Here is a 25,350-nt window from a genome sequence, read left to right on the forward strand (position 1 = left end):
TTTGCTTAAAATATTTAGTACCTTTACTCTTCAAATGGTCCGCTCTTTAGTAAGCTGGCTTTACAACTTTGCTGGAGTCATTGCTTCATATCTTAGTGGTTTGCCACAGTCAACACACAGTAGAATAGGACAACATAGCTCAGCAGCCCATGAGCAACTCACTGATAAGTGATTTTCCTGGTAAAGAAAGCTTGTTTCGTGTCCTGCTACACTACTGCTTCTAAAACAACTAGAAATTTGTCATTATTAATTACTAACATTATCAAAATTATTTTTTTTTTTCTTTTTTTTAAAGAAGGGGTTTCACCATGTTGGTCAGGCTGGTCTTGAACTCCTGACCTCAGGTGATCCGTCCGCTTTGGCCTCCAAAGTGCTTGGATTGGCCCAAAATTATTTTTCATCTAAAATCTAGAATTGTTTCTACCTCACACATCATCTTTTAAAAAAGCACATTCAGAGAGCTCCACCAAGATGGCGGAATAGAAACAGCTCTGAGCACAATTCCCAGTGATAGTGACGCAGAGGGCAAGTGACCGCCACAGTTCCAACATAGGTACTAGGTGCGTCTCAGTGGGACTGGCTGGACAGTCAGTGTAGCCCAGGGAGGGCGAGCCAATGCAGGGCGGGGCGCTGCCTCGCCTGGGAAGTGCAGCAGACTGGGGGATCCCCTTCTACCGAGGGGAGGCCATTGTGGGCTTTTTTGGCTACTCGGGCACTCGGGTTCAGATACTGCGCTTCTCCCGTGGTCTTTACGGCCCACAGACAAGGAGATTCCCCTGGCCGACCAGTGCCGCAGGCTTCCAGGACAAAAGCCTGCACAAAGCTGGGTGACCGTGTTAACTGGCACCTGCAAGGCCTGTGAGACAGAGCCTCACACTCCCCTGAAAAAGAGGAGGCCGACGGCAGGGAGCCAGGTGATCTGGTGAGACAGAGCCTCACACTCCCCTAAAAAAGAGGAGGCCGACGGCAGGGAGCCAGCTTATCCGGTGAGACAGAGCCTCACACTCCCCTGAAAAAGAGGAGGCCGAAGGCGGGGAGCCAGGTGATCCGGTGAGACAGAGCCTCACACTCCCCTGAAAAAGAGGAGGTCGACGGCAGGGAGCCAGGTGCTCTGGCGCAGCGGGCCCCACCCCAACAGAGACCAGCAAGCTCAAATGCAGGGGCTCGAGAGTTTTGCATCCAGTGCAGCAGTTTGACCCTGGACTGTCGCTTCGTTGGGGTAAGGGCAGCCACCGTTCTGACACAGCCCTCTGTTCCAAGGCAGATCTCAGCTTACTTGTGTTAACAAAACCGCAAGGACATTGACAGAGCAGCTGGACAAAGCCCGTGGCAGCTCAGCCCTGCCTCTTTCTTATGAAATCAGAGCCTTAGTCTGCAGTGCAGGGCAGCAGATCTGGAGGGCGATGACACCAACGGAGAACACTGGAGCTGCGGGAGGAAACATCTGGGAAAACGGGAGGACTCTACCCCAGGGGAAGGGGCAGGAACACACAGACCAGCTTCTCATCTGGGGAAGCGGCAGGGACACTCGCGAGGTCACGCCCAGACTCAGGGTCACAATGTCTTTTTAGGAATATGGACCCAGGAATATTAACTCTTTAGTCTAATGCCTTTTACCATTTAAAAAATCGTCAGTTAAATAAAACCTGAGGGAACAGAAAGATTCTTGGGAAGACAGAACAAGGTGAAGGGACAAAGTCAAGCAGAAAAGACAAAGAAGGTATTGGGGGATCTGTAATCCATGGTGGACATAGAAGAACAGACTTCAGTGAGTTTTTTAAAACCTTTATATCTGTTGATAATAATTTAAATGATGAAATCACCAGCCTCGGCAATGGAATCTTATTATCCCTTTCAGCGATGAGTGTCCACTGGGCATGTGGTGAAGTTCTAGTCATGGGGGGAGGGGAGATGGTCTGTTGAGGTGCTCCTGGTCCTTCAGAGGAGAATTACAAAAATGTTCTTCCCCACTTCCAGGGATATTTAACACATGTGTTACTCTTGGGAATGTTGTCTCCTTGTCACGGAATGATGGGAGTCACCTGAGGGGTGAAGCTGAATTTCTGGATGCATCAGTGTGGAAAACTGAGAAAAGAAACTGCCTGGGCACATGAGCTGTCAAACTATTCAGTCCCGGAGCCACTCACATCCAACCTTCTTGCTTCATTAGGTTGTGATTTTCCTCAATGTTTGGTCAGCCTAGGCTGTCTCTCTTCCCTCTCTGCTGAAATAGTCACACATAATAATCTAGAGGCATTAAGATAAATAAGTAATTTTAAAATTAGAACAAGTGCCAAGTGCAGTCAGAATTACCACGCAGTTAATAACATGATAGGCAGAAGATATGGTTGGATAATAAGAGTGTGCTCATGTCAATTTATTCTATATTAGCACAATATTTTCTATATCCCTTACATAATATTCCCATTTTGACCCTTGACTTAACATTAATTCTTGATAAGTAACACCTAAATAATAAAGTGGTAGTTATTAACCAATAATTTATATTACTACTACAAACTTTTACTTAAGGTATATTGCTCTACCAATGTAAAATCAGCCCAAAAGGCAGAAGTTACTGCACTTAATCAAATAAATACAGATATTCTACAGTGGTGCATAATTGGAAAATATGCTGCAGGCAAAGGAGGATTTTAAATCTTCAGGAATCTCCATGAAAATGAACAACAAGAAAACATACTTGGAAGTACTTCCTGTATTCTAGAGACCTGACATAGAAATTTGAAACTAAATACAAACAAAGAAAAAAACACAAATCCAGTATGGAAACTAGAATAACGCTATGTTGCATCACGACCAGCAGGAAGCACTGGCTGTGTTGGGGATGCAGAGACGGCACAGGCGAGGGGAGGGTCTGCGAGGGCTTCCCCAGGTCAAGAGTGCACCGAGAACACGGCTGTCGGCATCACTGGTTCTGAAAAACACACTGAAACTCACAATATGCGCGTTTTGATGCACAAATAAAAACAGGATGGCACTGGTATTAATAGAGAGAGGGCTCAGAAATAAAAGGATATGACAACCCCAAACTGATTTTCAGTATGTGAGCCAACAATATAAAATGTATAAATCAAGGTCTCTCCCTAAGAGGGTGTTAGAAAAACTGAATCTACACATGCAAAGAATTAAGAATTTTAGTTTAGAATGAACACAAAAATCACATTTAAATAGTTAAACGTATGGCTTGCAATTGTAAAATTTCCCCCACCCAGAAAATAATAATAAGAACGATTTTCTGTATTTCAAATTGAAGGCACAGACAACAAACGCTGAAGTGAAAGGTGGAAATGCATCACAACAGAAAGATTCCGCAAACCATGGAAACAACTCCAGCCTACAGAATGGGAGAATGTAATCGCATGCTATGAATCTGAAAATGTGACAAAATCCAAAACAACTCATTAGGAAAATCATAATTGCTTGATTGTGAACTGGTCAATTTTACACCTTAACAAACTTAAGAACATAGATCTCATGTTAAAGACTTTTCCCTCTGGGTAGTGGTAAGTGTTACGGTACACTTGGTAAGGGCAGACTTTGTAATTATTCAATCCAACACTAATATAGGTGGTGTTAGCCGGGCAAGGCGGCTCACGCCTGTAATCCCAGCACTTTGGGAGGCTGAGGCGGGTGAATAACCTGAGGTCAGTAATTTGACATCAGCCTGACCAATATAGAAAAACCCTGTCTCTATTAAAAATACAAAAATTAGCTGGATGTGGTGGTGTCCAACTGTAGTCCCCGCTACTCAGGAAGCTGAGACAGGAGAATTGCTTTAACCTGGGAGGTGGAGGATGCAGCGAGCCAAGATCACACCATTGCACTCTAGCCTGGGTGAGAGAGTGAGACTCTGTCTCTCTCTTTCTCTCCATCTATACATATATATATGTTCTACATATGTATTATATATACATATTACATATGATGTCAATTTATTTAATAGATGTTATTTAAAGAGGTTAGGTAGTTTGTCATTGATAAAATTTGTGGCCCCGATTCCACCAGAGCAGAACTGGAGAAAATGTAATTCCGTGGTGATTCAGCAGCTTCACCTCCCGATGGCACCTCCAGCATGCGCTTACTGACGGATGATCCTATGGACATTGGATGTTCCTAGCCACCTCCAGAAACTGTCATCCTCTATGTATCACAGAAATGTGGCCTGTCCATCTGTAGCTTGTCCACCCTGAATAATAAACAGAGAAAGACTCTAAAATACAATAAAATTTATTTAAGGATTGGTATTGAAATTGAAACACGTACGGGTGCATTCAGGTTGGTAAAAGAAAGATACATAATTCAGGAAAAATGAGGAGGCTTACATCAGCTGTTTTGAGAAAATTATCCTGGGCTAGAAGGATCAACATAGAAGTGACATTGGTGTGAGGTTGAATGGGCAGTTGTTGAAGAAGAAATTATTTTAAGGTTGTGGTGGCCTCTGTGCAAGGTTGTGGCTCTGCAGAGTCTATTTATGACAGTTCTTGCTATCAGGAATATGTGTGTTAGACCCTCCTTCACGGCCTTCCTTCATTCATTGGGGTTTTAACACACGTGGCTTCATTGTGATTCTAATGCATTTCACAAGCTCTTTCTAACACTGCTTTTGAAGCCAATGACTCTGACAGTTTGCATAGAACAGGGCTTATTCCACATCCACACCCCATTTTGACCAAATAAGTTCATCTCCTTCACTATTAACGGCCAATTGCTTTCCCAGGTGAGTCTACACACAACACAGCCGAGGGTCCTGAGCAAATGGGGGAGAAGGAAGCTCCATCAGCCTCTCCCACGTGGCTGTAGGAACCACAGCCTGAGCCCCATCTGTGCTCCAAGAAAATGCCTTGAGGCCTGGAATGGAGACCCTGGATACCATCTGTTTCTTTTTCAGGAAGCAGGAAAAGAAAATAAAAAAGGGAGAACCAGCACTGCAAAGGAAGGACAGGGAGTGGGAGCAAAGGAGCCCCGGGTCCCTGCTGATGCGATTGGCTTTAGTGTCAGGAGAAGGGTCAGACGTGAAACCTGTGAGGTTCTACACGACACTGAACCCGGCCCAGCCTCTCCATTGTCTGAGGCCAAAATTCCTAATGACAGTTCTAGTCCCGGAATCTCCCTGAGGTTTCTGTCCTGGGTCTGATTGGAGAAGACTCACCAGGCGCTGCTGAGCGTCCTCAGGACTCTGATGCTGGTGACCACGGTTGAGGACTTTTCATCTCTGTAAGCGTCATCTGCATTTGCTGCATGTGAAAATAAGTCCACATGTTAAAATGATCTTTTAAAAAATACGTAGAGATGACATTAGGAAACACAGAATTCTAAACTTTGAGAGTTTCACTAGAGAAACTTAGAGAGGATGAAGACCCACATCCTGACAGGAAATCAGCCTCCATCTGCACCTGCCTCTGGGGTTGACTCTGATCAGTGGCTCCTGAGCACCGCCTGCAGCTGATTCCCCCGAGTGTTCCTGCAGGAGGTTTGTGTCCGGGCTCACACGGGCCTCCCCTCACTGTGTCTTGCACAGTAATAGACGGCCGTGTCCTCGGTTTTCAGGCTCCTCATTTGCAGATACAGCATGTTCTTTGAATCATCTCTTGAGATGGTGAATCGGCCTTTCACAGACGCGGTGTATTCTGCTGTTCCACCATCAGCTTTGCTTTTAATACGGCCAACCCACTCCAGCCCCTTCCCTGGAGCCTGGCAGACCCAGTTCATCCAGTAGTTACTGAAGGTGAATCCAGAGGCTGCACAGGACAGTCGCAGGGACCCTCCAGGCTGAGCCAAGCCTCCCCCAGACTCCACCAGCTGCACCTCACACTGGACACCTGCAAACACAGAGACACCCTTGTCATTAACTGCCACAAAAACCACTGTTCCCCTCACTCATGTCCCCACACTCAGTCTCTCTAGTTCTCCATAAATCACCTTTAAAAATAGCAACAAGGAAAACCCAGCTCAGCCCAAACTCCATGGTGAGTCCTCTGTGTTCAGTGTTCAGTGCTGATCACTGAATAGAAACACCTGGGAATTCTGGGGCTGGGCTCCTCTCCCAGAGCTGCAGGGTCAGGGCTAGGCTGGTTTTGATGAGCAGAGGGAGGGCCCTATTTGCATGTCTCCTGCTACAAAGCACACTCTGGGTGGCACAGCTGAGGAGAGGGCAGGGCCCAGTGCAGATGAGAATGTCCTGGAAAACCCTGGAGGTAATCCTGTCTCTCAGGAAAGTGTAACTTCAGATTATCTGATTGTGCCTTGATAATTATTTAGCAATCATCATCTTATTTTACTTTTATATATTTGGAGAATACCTTTAATGCAAGTGTCAGTATCAGATTTTCAGAGAAGATAAATTACACATAGCACAGTGTGGTTGTGCAGTGTGTCCAATATCACACATCTGGACAATGTCAGCCCCATTACCTGTGCCTGTGCCTCTAAACACTGAAGAGACTGCTCCCATAGACAGCTCCCGGACGATGTGGGACGTGCCTAGTGAGTTTTCCGGATGTCCCACCTGTCACAACCTTTTGAGATTTTGCTTCCCTAACATTGGAGGTGGGGCCCTGTGGTTGTATCATGGGAGCAGATTTATAATAAATGGTTTAGCATCATCCCCTTGCCGTAATAGTAAATGGGGTCTCATGAGATTTGGCTGTTTAACAGTGTGTAGCACCTCTGCCCTCACTCTTTCTTTGCTCCTGCTCCCGCCATATAAAGTATCTGCTCCCCCTTTGCCTTTTGCTGTCATTGTAACTTCCCTGAGGTCTCCCCAGAAGCTGAACAGATTCCATCATCATGCTTCCTCTACAGCCGGCAGAATCATGAGTAAATCCAACCTCTTTTCTCTATAAATCACTCAGTTTCAGTTCTTTCTTCCTGGCAATGAGAGGACAAACTAATAAAGTGGACTACCCCCATTTCAACAGCGCCCCTTGCAGCCTGCAAACTCACAGTTAAGGAGGGGGATTACTGACACCATCCAGGTGCTGCCCAGGCGGGGATGGTTCGTGATGGGTGCCATTTTACTAGTCTTGAGTTCAGGGAGTATAATGCCCTCCTCCCTATGCCTCACAGATGGAGAAACCACCTTATGATCAGCTCTCTCTAATTCTGTCTGAACCCATTTCTAAGTTTCAGCAATTCCACAGTGGGGAAATCTGACATTGTGGTTTACCTCCTTATTTCCAGTGGAAAATGTGTAGAGAGGCTAGCCTCTGCTGGAACAGTTGGCCAATTTTTATCCTGGTGGTGGCCACCAGATGTGTGCAGAGGACCAGAACCCCCATGGGCTTACCTCAGTCTTCATCCTCCTCCCCATTCGAGTGCTTTATTTTATTTTTGAGATGAAGTCTCACTCTTTCAACCAGGCTGGAGTGCAGTGGTGTGATCTCGGCTCACTGAAACCTCTGACTCCTGAGTTCAAGCAATTCTTCTGCCTCTGTCTCACAAATAGTTGGACTACAGGCACTATGGCACCACGCACAGCGAATTTTTTTTTTTTTTGTATTTTAGTAGAGACGGGGTTTCACCATTTTGCTCAGGATGGTCACAAACTCCTGAGCTCAGGCAATCCATCTACATTCACCTCCCAAAGTGCCGAGATTACAGGCGTGAGCCCACACACCCAACCTAGAACTCTTCATCGGATCCTAGGTCTTAGTGTCCCAGGAAAATTTAGTCATCATAGCCCTACCTAATTCGTGTGATGGTCAGAAATCCTTCAAATGTGCTCTCGACAAGCCACCACCCCCAATGTACCATTCTGCTTACACACCAAGGACAGAAAAGTCTGATTCGTCTGAGCTAGTCTGGCATGCTTCTCTAGGAGTCGCTCTTCTTGTGTTGACACACGGTAGCCCACACAGTGAGCTCTGCCTCAGTGGCTGCTCAGAGTGCAGTCGGGAGGGACCAGCCACCTGCAAATGCAACAGCTTGGGCGTCTGACTTGCACTTTGAAAGATGTACCCTCTGAAGTGGTTCTTCCAGAACGCTTGGCATTTTGGCAGCATCCCCATCCTCATGCCGTGGGCCCCATGCATCAGGGACAGCAGCCGTTGGGCCACACATAGAAATTCACAGCCTGCCCAGGATTTCTGCTGGGGTCTCCTCTCTTTAGAGTCCACTGTGTGGGTGTTCATCACATTTTTTTACCTTTTGCCAGGTTCACTGGATGTCGTGCCAGACCAATATTGACTCCAATAGGACTGGCATCATGTACAACAGGCCTAAGAAATAAACCCAGACCAGTGAACAGGACATAGAGTTTATTGAGGGCTCTCACACAGTGTGGTTCAGGTACAGCAGGCTGGACAAGAAAACTATGACCATTTGACAAAAAGTATTCAGCTTATGCAGTAATTTTCACATAACACCCTGCACCTAACAACTTCCATTTATCCCGAAACAAAGAGCTTCAATCACCCGTAAATCCTGTGTTCCAAGGGATAGGCAGGGGTTTGGATGTTATTCGTAGATAAGAAGTGAGTTCCTGGGTATGGCCCTCCTGGATTCCTTAGCTTGGAACTGGAAACACATATTTCTTTTTTTTCTTTCCTGGAGTTTCAGTAATACGTCGAATAGGATTGGTGAAAGTGTGCATTCCTGTACATGTTCTTCAGGAATATTTTTGCAACTTTTTCTCATTTCGTATGATGTGAGATTTTGTTGTACGTGGCTTTTTTCCAGTCATTCATGTCTTCACTAATAAGTCACTAGCAGGCTATGTAATAAATCAGTTGCATATGTTTTTACAAAATTTAAGAAGATCCCTGTTTAATTGTTTTATTTATTATTTAAGATCCTTAAGGGTTTTTGTTGGTTGTTGTATGTGGCTTTTAATATTTTGAGGTCTGTTTCTTTGCTGTTAAGTTTATCAAGGGCTTTTTCACGAGGGATATTGAATTTTACTGAATAATTTTTTTGCATCCATTGAGATGGTCTTATTTTTTAAAATTATGTTTATATAGTGAATCATATTTATTGATGTGTTTCTTTTATCCAATCTCTGTATCTCTGGAGCAGAACCCAGTTGATCATGATGTATGATCTTTTTGTTGTGCTGTTGGTTTCAGTTAGCTAGTCCTTGTTTATGATTTTACATCTAGGTTCATTGGGGACATCTCCCTGTAGCTTTTTGTTGTTGTTGTTGTTGTTGTTGTTGTTGTGTCCTTGTCTCTATTGTTGTCAGGTGATACCAATTTTTGTAGACCAGCTGGGGAAGAATCTCTTCTCCTTAATCTATTGAAATAGTTCCAGTAACAATGGTACGTCTGGTATAATTAGACTGTCAGTTTATCTGGTTCTGGGCTTTGACGGTTGGAAGATTTTCAATTTCTGATTCAATCTTATTACTCTTATTGGCCTATTTACGATTTTATTCCTTCGTGGTTCAAGTTGGGAATGTTGAATATTTCCAGAAATGTATTGATTTCCTCTAGATTTTCTAGTTCGTGAACATAGAGATGCTCAGTACGCTTTGATAATCTTTTGTATTTCTGTGGCATCAGTTGTAATACCACCTTTATGATTTCTGCTTGTGCTTATTTAAATATTTATTTTTTTCTGGTTGACATAGTTAGGGATCTACGGATTGTGTTCACCTTTGAAAATAACCACCTGTTTTCTGGTTGATTCCTTACATTTTTTTTTTTTTTTGCTTCAATCTAATTTAATTCTGCTGTGATCTTTATTTTCTTCTTCTAGCTCTGGGGTTGGTTTGTTCTAATTGTTTAGTTCCTTGAAGTAAATCAGTAAAGACCCAGTTTGTAATCTTTATATTTTAGTAGACATTTAGAACTATAAGCTTTTTTTTTTTTTAGCACTGCTTTTGCTGTATCCCAGAGGGTTTCTTATGCTGTGTCTTCATTTCTCTATTTTTATAAAATAATATCTTAATTTTATTGTTGAGCCAATGATTGGTCAGACTTGTGCTGCTTAATTGCCTCATTCTTTTACAGTTTCAACAACTTTTTTGCAATTGATTTTTAGATTTATTCCATTACTGTGCAATAAAGAACTGACATCTAGAATCTACCAAGAACACAAACAACTCAGAAACAACAACAAATGAATAAATTACACAGTTAAATAGTGGGAAAAGGCACCAACACACATTTGTGAAGAAGACATTCAAATGACCAAGCATATGACAACAAAATGCTGAACAACACTAATCATCAGATACATGAATATCAAAACAACAGTGAGACACAACTTTACACCAGTCAGAATGACTTATTATAAAGTTAAAAATTAGACATATTGGTGAGATTTCAGAGAAAAAACATTTATACACTGTTGTTGATAATGTAAATTAGTGTAACTTACGTGGAAAAAATTGTAAAGGCTTATGAAACCACTACAAAGAGATCTATCATTCTATCAGCAATACCACTACATGATATGTACCCCCCAAATAAATCATTGTATCAAAAAATGTATGTACTCATATGTTTATTGCAGCAATATTTACAGTCACAAAGATACAGAGTTAATCTAAGTGTCTAGCAATGGATAATCAAATAAAAATAATGTGGTATTAGCACACAATGAAAAATAATTTATTCATAAAAAGCAGGAAATTATGTCTTTGACAGCAATATGGATGGAACTGGAGGTCATTTTCTTAAGTCTAATAACTCATAAACAGAAAGTCAAATATGGCTTTTTCTCATGTATAAGTTGGAGCTAAAAAATGGGTACACATAGATACAGAGAGTTGAATAATAGACATGAGAGACTCATACAATTTGCAAAATGAGATCACTAATCACTTAGTGGTTCCAAGGTACTACATCTGTTGAGCTTACTTTAAAAACTAATACTTCATCATTATGCAATATATTTATGTAACATAAATGTACTTGTACCCCACATAACTATTAAAAAACTTAAAAAGGCAAACACACACACACACACACACACACACACACACACACACACACGAGATATTTCAAAAAGATGAAGGAGACAACTGGAAAAAACTCCCAATTTCCAAAGAGTTGGAAAATTTCAACCAAAGAATTAAATATTTATAAAAACATACTCATTAATAAACTAATAAATAAAATTCATGAGAGAAGAAGGATGTTTATCTAAAACAGTATAATTACACCAAATTTTGTTGATATTTCTCCATTCAAAGAGTTGGAGTTTAACCTCCATCTGTTAATTATGACATAGGCTTTGGTGCATGAGAAAAATTCTTGCCTTCCTTCAACTTCAGAAATTTTAGATATAAGACAATAAAATGATAGGAAAAGTAGTGAATTTCACAGGGTCGACATTTTTTACATGATGTGAAAAACACTCTGATGTAGTAATATAGAGACAATTCTCACAGCTAGTAATTCTTTCTCAAGGCCAAAGCAGAGAAGAGTATTCCTGGTTTGTTTTCCTACATTTTTTTGTAGTTTGAAATCTTAGCTTACAGCGATAATCCATTTTGAGTTGATTTTCTTTTTCACATGATGATAGCTGGGAGTAAAGTTTCCATCTTCCACATATGGCTAGCAAGTTATACCAGCACTATTTATTGACTAGGTTGTCCTTTACCCATTGCTTGTTAAGGTTTTTCAGAGTTGTCAAAAAACAGAGGGTTGTAAGTGTGCAGCTTTATTTTTGAGTTTTCTATTCTATTTCATTGATCTATGTGTTTTTTCTTGTATCATTACCAAACAGCTTTTGTTACTGTGGCTTTATAGTAGAGTTTATAGTCATTGTTCTTTTGGCTTAGGATTACTTTGGCTAGTTTGGCTCTTTTTTGGTTCCATACAAATTTTAGAATAGTTTTAAAAATATTTCTCTGAAGAATGAAACTGGTATATTGAAAATAATAACATTGAATATGTAAAATTTGAAGGGAAATATTGCCATTTTTGCAGTATTATTTCTTCCAATCCATGAGCATGGAATTGCTTTTCCATTTATTTGTTTCCTCTCTGATTTATTTTCACAGTATTTTGTAGTTCTTCTTGCAGAGATCTTTCACCTCCTTTGTTAACTGTATTCCTAAGTATGTCTTTTTTTTGTAGATATTATAAGAGGGATTGTGTCCTTTATTTTGTTCTCTCCCTGAATGTTGTTGGTGTATAAAAAAGCTACTGATTTTTGTATATTTATTCTACATCCTGAAACATTACTCAAGTTGATTATCAATTCTAGGATTCTTTTGGAAGCATCTATAGAGTTTTCTATGCATAGAATCCTATCAACAGTAAATTGAGATAGTTTGAATACTTATTTAATTATGTGAATGTCTTTTATTTCTTTCTCTGGCCTGATTTCTCTGGCTAGCACTATGTTAAATAGGAGTGATGAGAGTGGGTACCCCTGTTTAATTGCAGTTACGAAGGGAATGATTTGAGCTTTTGTTGATTCAATATGATGCTAGATGTGGGTTTGTCATACATGCCTCTTATTATTTTAAGTTACGTTTATTTGATGTCTAGTCTGCTGAGGGTTTTTATCATGAAAAATGTTGAATCTTATGAAAAGTTTCTCAGGATCTATTGAGATAATCATATAATTTTTGGTTTTTATTCTGCTTATGTGACGAATCATCTTTATTGATCTGTGTATGTTGAGCTAACCTTGCATGAAAGGTGTAAAACCTACATGATCATAAGGTATTAACTTTCTAATGTGCTAGTATATTCAATATGCCAGTATGAATATACTTGAAGATTTTTAGGTCTATCATCAGGAATATTGGTCTAAACTTTTCCTCTTTTGTGTGTCTCTGCCAGATTTTGTGTTCCAAGAACACACAATGAGGAAAGGATAGCCTTTTTAACAAATGGTGTAAAAACTGGGCATCCATATGTAGAAAGAAAATGAGATCTCATCTCACATCATGTACAAAAGTCACCTAAAATGTACTCAAGGCTGGAAAATAATATGATATGTAAAACTGTAAACTGAGAGAGAAAAAAAGAGCATCCTGGAATTAATCTGGAAAATGATTTATATGGATTTGACACCAAAATCACAGAAAAATAAATTAAGTGCAATTGTATATCTGACAAGTGGTTCTAACTAAATGTACGAAGGACCCATACAATAGCAAAAAATACAAATTGATTTTTAAGAGGGTAAGACTTGTGTATAGACATTGTATTCTTGGGAAGATCTACACTGTCAGCAGGACGTAGAAAGGTGATCAACATTGCTTATCTTCAGAAGAATTCCAATCAAAACCACAGTGAAATATCACCTCACGTTGCTTAACATGATTATTAGTACACACATAAAAGACAACGAAATGCTGACAGTAAGCTGCTGAAAACGGAATTATTCAATGGTGTGGTAGTAAAGATTATTTTATACATTGAAAGTGAAACTATTATGTAATCTGGTGATCCCACTTCTGGCTATATATTCAAAGAAAATAAAATCAGTAAGTTAAAAAAACAGGCCTATTACAAGATTATTCATAATGGCCTAAAATTTTTTAAAGTTAATTGCCATAGGTAAATGAGTGTATAATGGAAATGTATATACATACTGTGGAATATGATTTGACCTTTAACAAAAAGGAGATTATAATATTTCCAAAAACATCGATGGGCCTGGAGAACATTATTCTAAATGGAATAAACCAGACACAGAAAGACAAATGCTGCATTATTTCATTGTTATGTGGAATCTAAAATATTCAAATTCTTAGAAATGGAGAGTAGTAAAGTGGTTCTCAGGGCTGGGAGGAGGGGAAATGGAGTGATGCTTGTCAAGGGCACCAAGTTTCAGTTGTGCAGGCTGAGTGGGTTCCGGAGGTCTAGTGTAAAGCAATGGACTGTAGTTATCCTGATCTCTGGAGGTCTAATGTAAAGCAATGGACTGTAGTTATCCTGATCTCTGGAGGTCTAATGTAAAGCGATGGACTGTATTGCAAACCTGATCTCTGGTAAAGGATAGAAATCAGGTGTTCTCACAGGACACAAACATAATAAATGAAAAGGAATAAAATGGTAACTGTGAGGTAATAGATATTCTAATTCCTAAGTCATAGTGAAAATTTAACAATTTATAACTAAACACCAAGCATTGAACCTTAAATATATAGAATATTTATGATCAATTATAGTTCCATAAAGATGAACAAATTAAGCTTAGTTTCGTGATGAAGAAATGCATACTTCTACGTGTTTTCTGAATAAAAATGAATATTTATATATAAACAAAAAATATTTAAGCAGCTTTGCTTATGATATTAATAAACTGAGAACAAATTCAAAGTCCATCGACAGGAAAATGGATCAGCTTATTGTCATTTATTGCTTAATGGACTGACTCAGGTATAACATTTCTCTCTCTCTGGCTTGCTCTCACTCTCTCTCTCTCTCTCCATATGTCAAAACGTTGAGATTTTATGTCAAAGGCATTCCATTAAGTGAATAAGTGACAATATGTAATGTAATTTTACATTTGAAATAGCGTAAATAAACGTCAAAAATAACAAAAGTAACCCCTTACCAGAAAAGTGGTCTATAATGCTTGATTTATATGAAGCATTTATATGAAGCTCAGAACTTTAAAAAAGAACCTTCAGCAGCAGAGATCAAACCATTGTGTAAATGTGGGGGCGGGCTGACTGGAAGCACAGAGAAGATGACTTGTGTTGTTTATTTTTTTGAAAATAAAAAATTAAAAAATAATGTATGAAAGTATTTTAAAATTTAGTAAATAATGCAATTATCAATAAAATCATATTCAAAATGTGAACAATATAATACAAATTAGTAAAATATATTCAACAATAGCTGCTAGAATTAAATTCCAGAAATGAGAAGGGTGATGTCTGATAATAAATAAGTTAATAAACACATTTCATAGAGAAATCAGAATGTTCAAAAGTATGTGGAGCATGCATTTTGTTATTATCAAATGTCTTTAAATAATTGATACAATATTTTAACTGTCTTATTAGTATTAATTACAAATATCATGTGTAAAATCATAACCGTAACAACCTATAGGGAAATAAGAATATTTGAGAGCACATGTACTAAGTTAAATATATTCTCAATGTTTTTCCAGCTGTTACTGCTAACATTTCTAACTGTATCCTGGATCTCTAACAGAAGCCATATGGGCCCTTGGGCAAATTAATTTTCAGAAACGACTTAGAAAAATAATCTCTAATATGGAGATACTAATATTCATCTCATAAAGAAACTGAAACTGTAATACATAGAAACTCCTCAAAAGAAAACTTAGTAATAAGAAAGGAGTTATTCATAGTGGGTTGTGATATTCATTGCAAAAATTATTACCTTGATTTTTCAGGGAAAATTAAAGCAAAGCCTGATGAATTGAAGTGTGATATATCTTGTTTGGTACAACAGCAGGGTGAGGATAATGAAGAGCCCTGTGATTGCGAGGGGAGCCCCTAATTTAAGAGGGAGGCTCCAGGTCCTGTGGACTCACCCGGGGCTCCTGCTTCTGCCCTTCATGGAACCACACTCAGAAGCCTTCAGGAGGCAGGAGTGTGGATGGGATGGGTTTCTCAGGACGATCCAATCAGACCTGGACAAGGGAAAAAACATTATGACGCGGGATGCATTAAATCATTGTCTTGAAAATAGATAAATTGTTATATATTTATGAGGTACAAAGAAATGTTGTGATTTATTAGTACAATATGGAATAATAAAATAAAGCTAATTAGCATATTCATCACCTCAGAATATTTTCATATTTTGTGTCAAAGCCATTAGAAATTTAACTTAGCTATTCTGAATTGACCAATATACAATGTTTAAGTGAATAGATATTAATATAAACAATATAAAATTATTGAAATCAATTATGATTTGATTTCATAGAACTTCAATAATTTATATTTCATTCGTCAATAAGTTTGATCATTTAGAGCATATTTAAAAATGTGTTGTATTTAATTTTAAATATAAATGACTACATGTTTATGAACAGGTTTGTCGTATTTAGACTTATGTCTACAGTTGTAAATTTATGTTCTCATAGCCATAGTTGCTGATAGCAATACATGATAAAACTCTGGAAGAATAACTGCAAATAATTAGAAATAATTATTCCTTGAATATGTACAGTATACATATGCATATTTTAAGTATATATGTATGTATACACACACACACACACACACACACACACACACACACACACATATATATATTATTTTGAGACTGAGTTTCTCTCTTGTTGCCCAGGCTGGAGTGCAATGGCGTGATCTCGGCTCACTGCAACGTCTGCCACCCAGGTTCAATCGATTCTCCTGCCTCAGTCTCCCAGGTAGCGGGAGTACAGGCTTGCCACCACACCCGGCTAGTTTTGCGTTTTTAGTAGAGACGGGGTTGGTCAGGCTGGTCTCAAACTCCCAACCTCAGGAGATCCACCCTCCTCGGCCTCCCAAAGTGCTGGGATTACAGGCGTGAGCCACTGCACCAAACCTTGAGTATGTATTTTTAAAAAATAACACTGCATAAAATGTTTAAAATTATTAAAACTTAAGTACCAGTGATAATAAATACATACTAAATAACAGTATAAAAATATGACAACCTGAAAGACTCCAGAGTTCTGACTTCTCCAGCTGTGGAGTAAGGACCCTCCCCCTGCACCTGCTCCTGAGGCCCGCCCCGTCCTCGGTGGGTCCCGAGCGCCCCCTGGCGGCCCAGCGCGCCCCTCCAGGAGGTTTGTGTCCGGGCCCACACGGGCCTTCCCTCACTGTGTCTCTCGCACAGTAATACACGGCCGTGTCCTCGGCTCTCAGGCTGCTCATCTGCAGATACAGCGAGTTCTTGCCGTTGTCTCTGGAGATGGTGAATCGGCCCTTCACGGAGTCCGCGTAGTATGTGCTACCTCCATTAGGATTAATTTCTCCAACCCACTCCAGCCCCTTCTCTGGAGCCTGGCGGACCCAGCTCATCCAGTAGTCACTGAAGGTGAATCCAGAGGCCGCACAGGAGAGTCTCAGGGACCCGCCAGGCTTTGCCAAGCCTCCCCCAGACTCCACCAGCTGTACCTCACACTGGACACCTGCGAACACAGAGACATCCTGGTCATTAACTGGCACACACATCCACTGTTGCCCTCACTCATGTCCACACACACTCAGTATCTCTAGTTCTCCGTGAATCACCTTCTAAAATAGCAACAAGGAAAACCCAGCTCAGCCCAGACTCCATGGTGAGTCCTCTGTGTTCAGTGCTGATCACCAGGTAGAGACAGCTGGGAATCCCAGGGCCGGGGCTCCTCTCCCAGAGCTGCAGGGTCAGGGCCGGGCCGCTTTTCATCAGCAGAAAGACGGGCCTGATTTGCATGTCTTCTGCTACATAGCGCGCTGTGGGGTGGGACGCCCGAGGAGAGGGCTCTGCGCAGAGTAGACGGGGATGTCCTGGGGGCTAGTGGAAGTAATCCTATCATTCGGGAAAACGCAATTTCATGATGTAATTGTGGCTTGATAATCATTTAGCAGTCGTCATCTTATCTCATTTTTGCATATTTGCACACTGTATTTCCCCTTAGATATTTCTGAAGTCCCTCGGCCTGTCTGAAGTCCCTCGGCCTTCCTAGACACTGTGACGGTATGATGTCGTCGCTGACAGGGGCAGTCCTGGATGTGCACGCGGTTTCCATGGAAATGCTGTCATTTGGCGGTGTTGCCTTTGAGAGCCTAGTTACTTGAGTTTCCTGCTTGACCGATGGTGTCTCTTAGCATACCACCCAGACGTTATGCTCTGCTCATTTCCGGCAGAGTTACGCTGTTTTGTAACATAAATTGATCAACAATCTGATGCAATTATATCCGGATTTCTTTTCAGGGGCAGTTTTTGAGGTTTGTCCTGATCCCAAAATGTTATTGTTTTTTTCTTTGTTTTCTCAAGAAATGGAGTCTCGCTATGTTTCCAGGCTGGGCTCAAAATCCAGGGCTTAAGTGATCCTCTTACCTCAAACTCCCAAGTAAATGGAACTACAGGCAGTGCTGCACTGCCCAGTTGCTGGTCCTTACATTATGGATTTTCTCATTCTCTCTGTTAAAATGAGTGGACTACTGTTTTGTGTATTGCTCTCATGGAGCAGCCAGCTTTCTGTTAATTACTTACCACGAAACAGCTAACATTTCATATGAACATTACTACTGATATTATTCTCAATTGACTGCAAATCAAGTCGCACCCTTTAGAGAGCTTCTTATCACTGTTTTTATGCTCTGCCTCTATCATAATAAAAATATACCAGGCTCTACCTTGGTGCGGAAGAAAGGGTTCAAGTATCTCAGAGGGACACTCTTGTTTTAAGAACAGGAAGCTGTATATGATGGTGGACTCTTAGAGTCTCACTGTGCCTCTCCCAGAAAATGCTCCTCTCCCCTACAGGTGAATCTACATAAATATATATATATATATTTATATATATATATATACTTCATATCTCCTAATATTTAGTGTTGTGGTGCTGGGACAGCTGCAGACACAGACATGACAACCCAGCTCATTTCTTCCAACTTGGAGCTCCACTCCCTTTCCACGGACCATCTTCCCAGAGTTGTGACAGCCAATCGGATTCTGAAGTAGATGCTTTTCTGGTATCAAGGTTACATTGGTGCAGCCCTAGTTTTAGGCAGAGTAGACGTTACTGGACCTCACCTCTACAGTATCTATCCTCACGGATCAACTGATAAATTGCCTTATGTCACCATGGGTTCTGGCTCCTTGGCAGCAATGGCTGCATTTGAAGATAAGTTTAAGCCAGACATGGAGGAGGAGGAAGCCAAGAAGCTGGTGAGCGAAGCCATTGTTGCCGGCATCTTCAATGACCTGGGATCTGGAAGCAATGACCTTGCTCTGTGTCATCAGCAAGAGCAAGCTGGATTTTCTCTGCCCATACACAGTGCCCAAAAAGAAGGGGACCAGGTTTGGGTGGTACAGGTGTGAGAAAGGGACCACTGCAATCCTCACTGAAAAAGTCACTACTCTGGAAATTGAAGTGCTCGAAGAAACAGTCCAAATGACGAACACTTCTTGAATGGCATCTGGGTGGCCAGCTGTGGTTCTGGAAGATGGTGGGCATTGGAGGCCCCAAAGACGTTCAGGTTTGCTGAATGAAACTCAATAAAAAATGAAAACCAAATTGGTCAAAAATATATATATATATATATAAAATTAGGTATGATATTAATTGTCAAATACTATATAAAATACTATTTCTATTTCTATACTATATATAGTTATATATATTTATAGTATTTGGTAGAACTGTCTATCTATCTATCTATCTATCTATCTATCTATCTATCTATCTATCTATCTAACTGCCTGCCTCAAACTTGTCCTAGACCTCTCATAAAATGAATATTGAGATGTTTTATAGATTAACTGGATAACTACCACATGGGCACCATTTATTTTTCTTATGCTTCACTCATAACTTATAAATTGACCAATTCCCACCTAGAAATTATGATATGGTTTGTCTCTGTGTGTTCACCCAAAGCTCATCTGGAATTGTAAACCCCAAGTGTCAGGTGAGGGATCTAGTGGGAGGTGATTAGATTGTGGGAGTGGTTTCCTCCATGCTGTTCTCCTGGCAGAGTTCTCAGGAGATCTGGTTGTCTGTTAAGTTTGTGGCTTTTTCTCCTCCCTCTCATTCTCTCTCTCTCTCTCTCTCTCTCTCTGTATCTCTCTCTCTCTCTCTCTCCCTCTGTCCTGCCGCCTTGTGCAGAAGGTACCTGCTTCCCTTTCACCTTCCACCATGATTGTAAGTTTCCTGAGGCTACCCAGCCACACAGAACTGTGAGTCAATTAAACCTTTTTGCTTTAAAAATTACCCAGTCTCAGACAATATATTTATAGCAATGTGAAAATGAACGAATACAGGTGCTTTCCCATAAAAAAGTAATCGTTAGTTAAATAAACATTTTTACCATGAGCTAAAACACAGTCTTCATGCTGACTAAATATGCATGTTGATTTTGACATAAGAACAATTAAGTTGTAGATGATGTCATACTCCGAAAAATAACCCAGGTTCAAGGAGTTAACTGCAGAGTCATATTTAGCTTGGTTTTGCTTTGGAACAAGAAAGTTGCGAGTTACAGATGATGTGGTGGGTGGTATCCTTAGGGTTGGATGCTGTTAAGGAAAGGAAGACAACCAAATATTGTAGTCAGACGTTCTCTGGCTGGTTCCTCACTGTACCTGCTCCTAATCGGGACTATATCTTGGATGAGTTCAGAGCATCGCCTTGTGGTCCTCTGCTGCCCATGAAGACCAGCTAAAAGAGATGTGAGGATCTGCTTCTGAGACACCCAATCGTATATCTGGGTCCTGGCCAGGAGTTCCACCAGGCCTGTGAGCTGCCCCTTGGACTTCTCTTGTGTGACCTCACCTGTGCACTGAGCATCCTCATAGCAAGTTGACAGAGTCAGCCTCACAGGCATTACTGCAGACGATTTCCAGCAAATCTAATTGTAGTTCAACTATATAAATCAGGAAGTATGTTCATTGACTGAAATATCCACACACACAAAGAAACTGTATGGACATTCATTTACATTGTCCCCAAACTGCACACATGTTGTATTATTCCTTATCCATTAATAAAATTCCAAGGTTTGAATCATAAACTAAAAGATAACATTTCTAGAACCAAACTTACAAATGAATAAGGTGAGTATGGTCAGATAAATCAAGGCTGAGTTATTAGCTGCAGTCTAACAGTGGCAGGTTACATACTGAAGCTGTGCTGATACAGGCTTCCGAGTGCTCTAGTTGATAACCTCCCAATGACAGCTGAGCAGAAATCTCTGGCAGAGGGAAAGCCAGAGGTTTCCCAACATGGGACAGCGCTCTGTCTTCATAGACATTCACTGGGTTTCTCTGCAGGCTCTGACGTGTGCAGGCTCCTACCCCAGATTCTGCAGTCAGACAAGTCTCTGCGCCTTCCCAGGGGACAAAAGGGATAGTGTGGATAAGCACCAGACATGCTCTACTCAAGGTCTCTGCACATGGAGAAAAAAACAGTGAAAGTGGAAAATTCATGTTCTCAATTCATTGAACAATACCTATGAAAAATGCAACAATGTGCCACGAACTAATGCAGAATTATAAACGAATGCAATTAAAGTAAGAATGAAAACTACAATTGTTTAAGGGTGCACATTTGTTTATATATTTTCCAATACAATCAGGTAAAAGCAGGTCTTCTCTATAAAAATCCAAAAAGAGTGTGCTGACCCTGAGAATGCACCTCCCTGCCTCCTCCTACAGGCAGCAAAATGCACGTGGATCTGGTTTCCAGCAGCTGCTTTCTGACACCTGCGGCATGGCGTGTGCTGAGGCCCATGTCCTGTGGTCCACTCTAATGAAGGGACTGACTCCGCAGGGACTCGTAAGCAGAGCCATTTCGGAGAGTCACGGGGATCCCTGCAAGGTAGCACTGACTGCACAAGACTTCAATATGTTTTGCACCTTCCTTGCACAGCACAGAAGTATAGAAACCTTCCATCCAATCCTCCCTCCCTCTCTCCTTCACTCAGGGACAGGCATCCCCCATCTGCCATCAGCTTCACAGCCTCATTCCACCCCCTGTGCATTTTCTCTCAAAGGGAGAGTGTACTTCTTACAGTAATTCAGGGAAACGTCATCCCATCTTGGAGTTTTCTGCTTCGAAAACCAATAATAACGGAAATGTTACCTGAAAGGGGTCCCAGTTTGCAGCAAATCCACAGAGTGAAATGAAAGCAAGTTGATTACAAAAGCAAAAGTATAAAAAGTAGCTCCTCCATAGGCAGAGCTGAGGCACGATCTGCCCTTTATCCATTTTTATGGTTATTTCCTGATTGCATGTTAAAGAGGGAATGGATTATTCATGAATTCCCCAGGCAACTCCTGAAGCTGATACTTCCTCCCCTCCTTTTTAGACCATACAGGGAAATTTCCTGATGTTACCATGGTATTTGTAAACTGTCATGCAGTGGGAGAAGAGTGTCTTTCAGCATGCTAATGCATTATAATTAGCGTAAAATTAGCAGTGAGGGGAAACAGACGTGACTTGTTGCTGTCCTGGTTTTGGTGGGCTTTGGCCAGCTTCTCCTGTAACCTTTATCAGCAAGGTCTTTATCACTTGTGTCTAGTGCAGACCTCCTATCCCATCCTGTGATGAAGAACACCTTAACTTACTAGGAGTGTAGCCCAGCAGGTCTCAGTCTTATCTTGTCTAGCCCCTTTGCAAAATAAAGTTGTTCTGATTTCAAAGTTTTTGGCAAAGAAAATGTAGGACACATATTTATGAGCATGATTATATTGCCAAATATAAAATAAAATATACTAATGGAAACAAATAATTTTACGTGTCACCTTGACTAGACCACAGTCTCTCAATCACACACTAACCAGGGTGTGGCTTTAATGGCATCATACAGGTGTTAGGGAAGCCTGCCATTATTTTTTCCTGAGTCACAAAGAGTGTTTTAGATAATCCAGGTGGGGCTGAAGCAATCAGAACCTAACAGAGGACAAAGGGACACCATGGTGGATGGCAGATGCAGGTCTTCCAGGGAATCCCAGCCTGTCTTTCCCAATGGCCAGTGGTATTGACCTTAGGCATGCCTTGCCAGACCCTACAATTACTGTTACCCAGAGCTCACAGCACAATGAAGTGTCCAATCTTAGCTTTCCTCAAAGTCGGACGTGAGAGTCCAAACTCTGTGACAGTGTGAGAAGCACAAGGTCATTTCTGCATCAACATCCCACTGGAGAAAACTAGTACTATTCCCTTCGTGACTGATGTCCACTTCATTTTCCAAATGTCTCATGCTCAGAAGACAGCAGGGATGTCCATGCAATGGGGAGTGAGAAAGTCCCTCAGCCTACCCAGGTCCTGCAGACCTAAGCCCTGGGGTTTTGACTAAAGACAACTAATTCTCTGTTTTTAGGGAAGAGAAGAAGAAAGGAAACTGTGAGAATCAGGTCTGCAGAGAAGGAAATGGATTAGCAGAAAGAGGGTCAACTGAATCAGTGTAAGTCAGATGTGCACAGTTTTACAAGATGAGGGGAGACAGCTGTGATACCATCAGGTTTAAAGGACCCTGACCCTGGGTGAGCCTGCCTCTTGGCTCCTGATGAAACTCAAAGCCTGTTATAATAGAGATTCCCATGGAGGTCTCTGGCCTAAGTCTATTTGGAAAACACTCCCAGGTTTCTCTAGGATTCCTCAGGACTCTCATCTTGTTGACCACGAAAGGATTATTTCTGCCCCCAAAGTGACACTGTAGCTTCTGTGAAGGTGAGGATGTGTCCTCCTTTTCAAGAACAAAACAAAAAGAAAAAGAAAAAAGTTTTGCATTAAGAGACATCAACTGTTAGCACAGAATTGTGACTCTGGGAGGTTCCCTGGGGAGATGTGACAACGAGGCAGCCCCAGACCACGGCGGGAAGCCAGCCCTCAGCAGCACCTGCACCTGCCCCGAGACAGCCCCGTGCGAAGTGTACGAGCGCCCCCTGGTGGTCTCGGGGACCCCTGCAGGAGGTTTGTGTCCGGGCTCACACAGACCTCCCCTCACTGTGTCTCGCAAAGTAATAAACGGCCGTGTCATCGGCTCTCAGGCTGCTCATCTGCCGATACAGCGAGTTCTTGGCGTTGTCTCTGCAGATGGTGAATCGGCCCTGCACGGAGTCTGCGTAGTATATGTAACTACTACTGCTACTAATGGATGAGACCCACTCCAGCCCCTTCCCTGGAGCCTGGCGGACCCAGCTCATGTCATAGTTGCTGAAGGTGAATCCAGAGGCCGCACAGGAGAGTCTCAGGGACCCCCCCAGGCTGAACCAAGCCTCCCCCAGACTCCAGCAGCTGCACCTCACACTGGACACCTGTAAAGAAAGAGACAGCGCCCTGATCAGAAACGGCCACACAGACCCACTGTTCCCCTCGATCATGTCCCCTCACACTCAGTGTCTCTAGTTCTCCGTGAATTACCTTTCAAAACAGTAACAAGGAAAACCCAGCTCAGCAAAATCTTCATGATTGGTGGTCTGTGTTCAGTGCTGATCACCAAGTGGAAACTCCTGGGAATCCCAGGGCCGGGGCTCCTCTCCCAGAGCTGCATTGTCAGGGCTGGGCTGGTTTTTATCAGCAGAGGTAGGGCCATATTTGCATGTCTCCTGCTATATAGCAAGCTCTGGGGTGAGATGCCTGAGGAGAGGACGGAGCCCAGATAAGGTCACTGTGCCTTGCAGGTGTTTGGTGACAATGATGGTACTTGGAAATTATACTGTCTTATTAAAAAATTATTCTGTGACAAACACTTTGAACTGAGTGCCCTATTTTAGTTTTGCATATTCATGTATATTACGTTTTCTGGGAGTCAGTGTTTCTCCATGTACAGACGTGGAAGCACACCACACATGGGAAAGGGGCTCTGTGTGTGTCTAAGAGCTCATGCCTGGATGAGTAAGCCCTGGTACCTGGGCCTGTGCTCCTCAGCACGGGCCGCAATGACTCCCTGAGCCAACTCCAGGACAGAGTGTGGTTTGAAGAACCCACTTTCTGTAGTGAAAACATGTGTGTGGCATTCTAGAATTCACTAAAACTATGATGGGAACCATGGTTCAGGTAGATACATTCTTAAGAATTTCTGAATTCAACATACCCATTTCCTATGTTTCTATCATTCCTTCCTTATCTAAGTATCAATTTGTTTGCTTGTAATAAATTGTGTAAGTTTTAGTTTACAGATAGTAAACTTCCACATATTTAAATTGAAGAGTTGTAAATGTGATTTAACCATCATTGTTGTCAAGGTGGACAAGAGAATTTTCAGCATTTCCTGTTCTTTTTCTGTGTTCTTTCTCCTTTTTCCTCTTGTTTCTTCTACCATTCCCCTGGTGACTACTGATTTTTACCTTGCTGCACATTCATTTCAATTTGTCAGCATTTAAAACAATCAAATAACATAGTATACATTCTTAATTGTTTGGCTTATTAAACTTGCTATAAATAATTAGATCTTTTACCTTGTAGTTGGGTATATTGGACATTTATCTATTACAAACGTTCGGTAGCATTCTAGCAAAAATTTTTAAATTGTTTTTCTAGTAAGCACATTAACAATTTGACTTTTTACAAATTATTTTGGGTCTTACTAAAAATCTGCTATTAAACTTGGAAATGTAGATAGGAAAGGAATATTTTTCTTATTTTTTTTACAACTGCATCAACAATAGCAGAGAAACATAGAAGATAGAAATTTGCGAATTTTCTTAATATTTCCAATAATTAAAGTTTGAAAACAAACAACAAATCTGACATTTAGGGGAAGCAAGTGCTTGTAGAGCATAACAAAGCCAGGGTTTG

The 25,350-nt window shown here is 41.3% G+C and overlaps 1 protein-coding gene, 2 pseudogenes and 1 gene segment (V, D, J or C); 1 reads left to right on the forward strand and 3 right to left on the reverse strand.

Moving 5' to 3' along the window:
• Positions 1-5,505: 5,505 nt before the first annotated feature.
• On the reverse strand, positions 5,506-6,054 carry LOC141582510 (immunoglobulin heavy variable 3-15-like). The segment is given in 2 exon segments: positions 5,506-5,840; positions 5,941-6,054. Coding segments are annotated over 2 exon segments (381 nt in total).
• A 2,095-nt stretch (positions 6,055-8,149) lies between these two features.
• On the reverse strand, positions 8,150-17,330 carry LOC141582269 (uncharacterized). Its single transcript, XM_074390076.1, has 4 exons — positions 17,135-17,330; positions 16,614-17,031; positions 15,439-15,537; positions 8,150-8,237 (listed from the first exon to the last, which is right to left on the reverse strand). The coding sequence occupies exons 1-4, from the start codon at positions 17,313-17,315 to the stop codon at positions 8,150-8,152; spliced, it is 786 nt and encodes a 261-aa protein (XP_074246177.1). The 5' UTR covers positions 17,316-17,330.
• A 254-nt stretch (positions 17,331-17,584) lies between these two features.
• Positions 17,585-19,020, forward strand: LOC141582270 (proteasome subunit beta type-7 pseudogene; annotated as a pseudogene).
• A 2,334-nt stretch (positions 19,021-21,354) lies between these two features.
• On the reverse strand, positions 21,355-24,083 carry LOC141582271 (immunoglobulin heavy variable 3-21-like; annotated as a pseudogene).
• Positions 24,084-25,350: the final 1,267 nt, after the last annotated feature.

The sequence above is a fragment of the Saimiri boliviensis genome, chromosome 2 (assembly GCF_048565385.1).
Source record: "Saimiri boliviensis isolate mSaiBol1 chromosome 2, mSaiBol1.pri, whole genome shotgun sequence".
NCBI classification, from domain to species: domain Eukaryota; kingdom Metazoa; phylum Chordata; class Mammalia; order Primates; family Cebidae; genus Saimiri; species Saimiri boliviensis.

Coding starts and splice junctions, on each gene's coding strand:
- LOC141582269 (XM_074390076.1), bottom strand. CDS start 17,315: ATGCAAATCAGGCCCGTCTTTCTGCTGATGAAAAGCGGCCCGGCCCTG. Junction 17,032..17,134: donor CCTTGTTGCTATTTTAGAAG/GTGATTCACGGA, acceptor CTGTGTTCGCAG/GTGTCCAGTGTGAGGTACAG. Junction 15,538..16,613: donor GGGGCGGGCCTCAGGAGCAG/GTGCAGGGGGAG, acceptor TCCCTTGTCCAG/GTCTGATTGGATCGTCCTGA.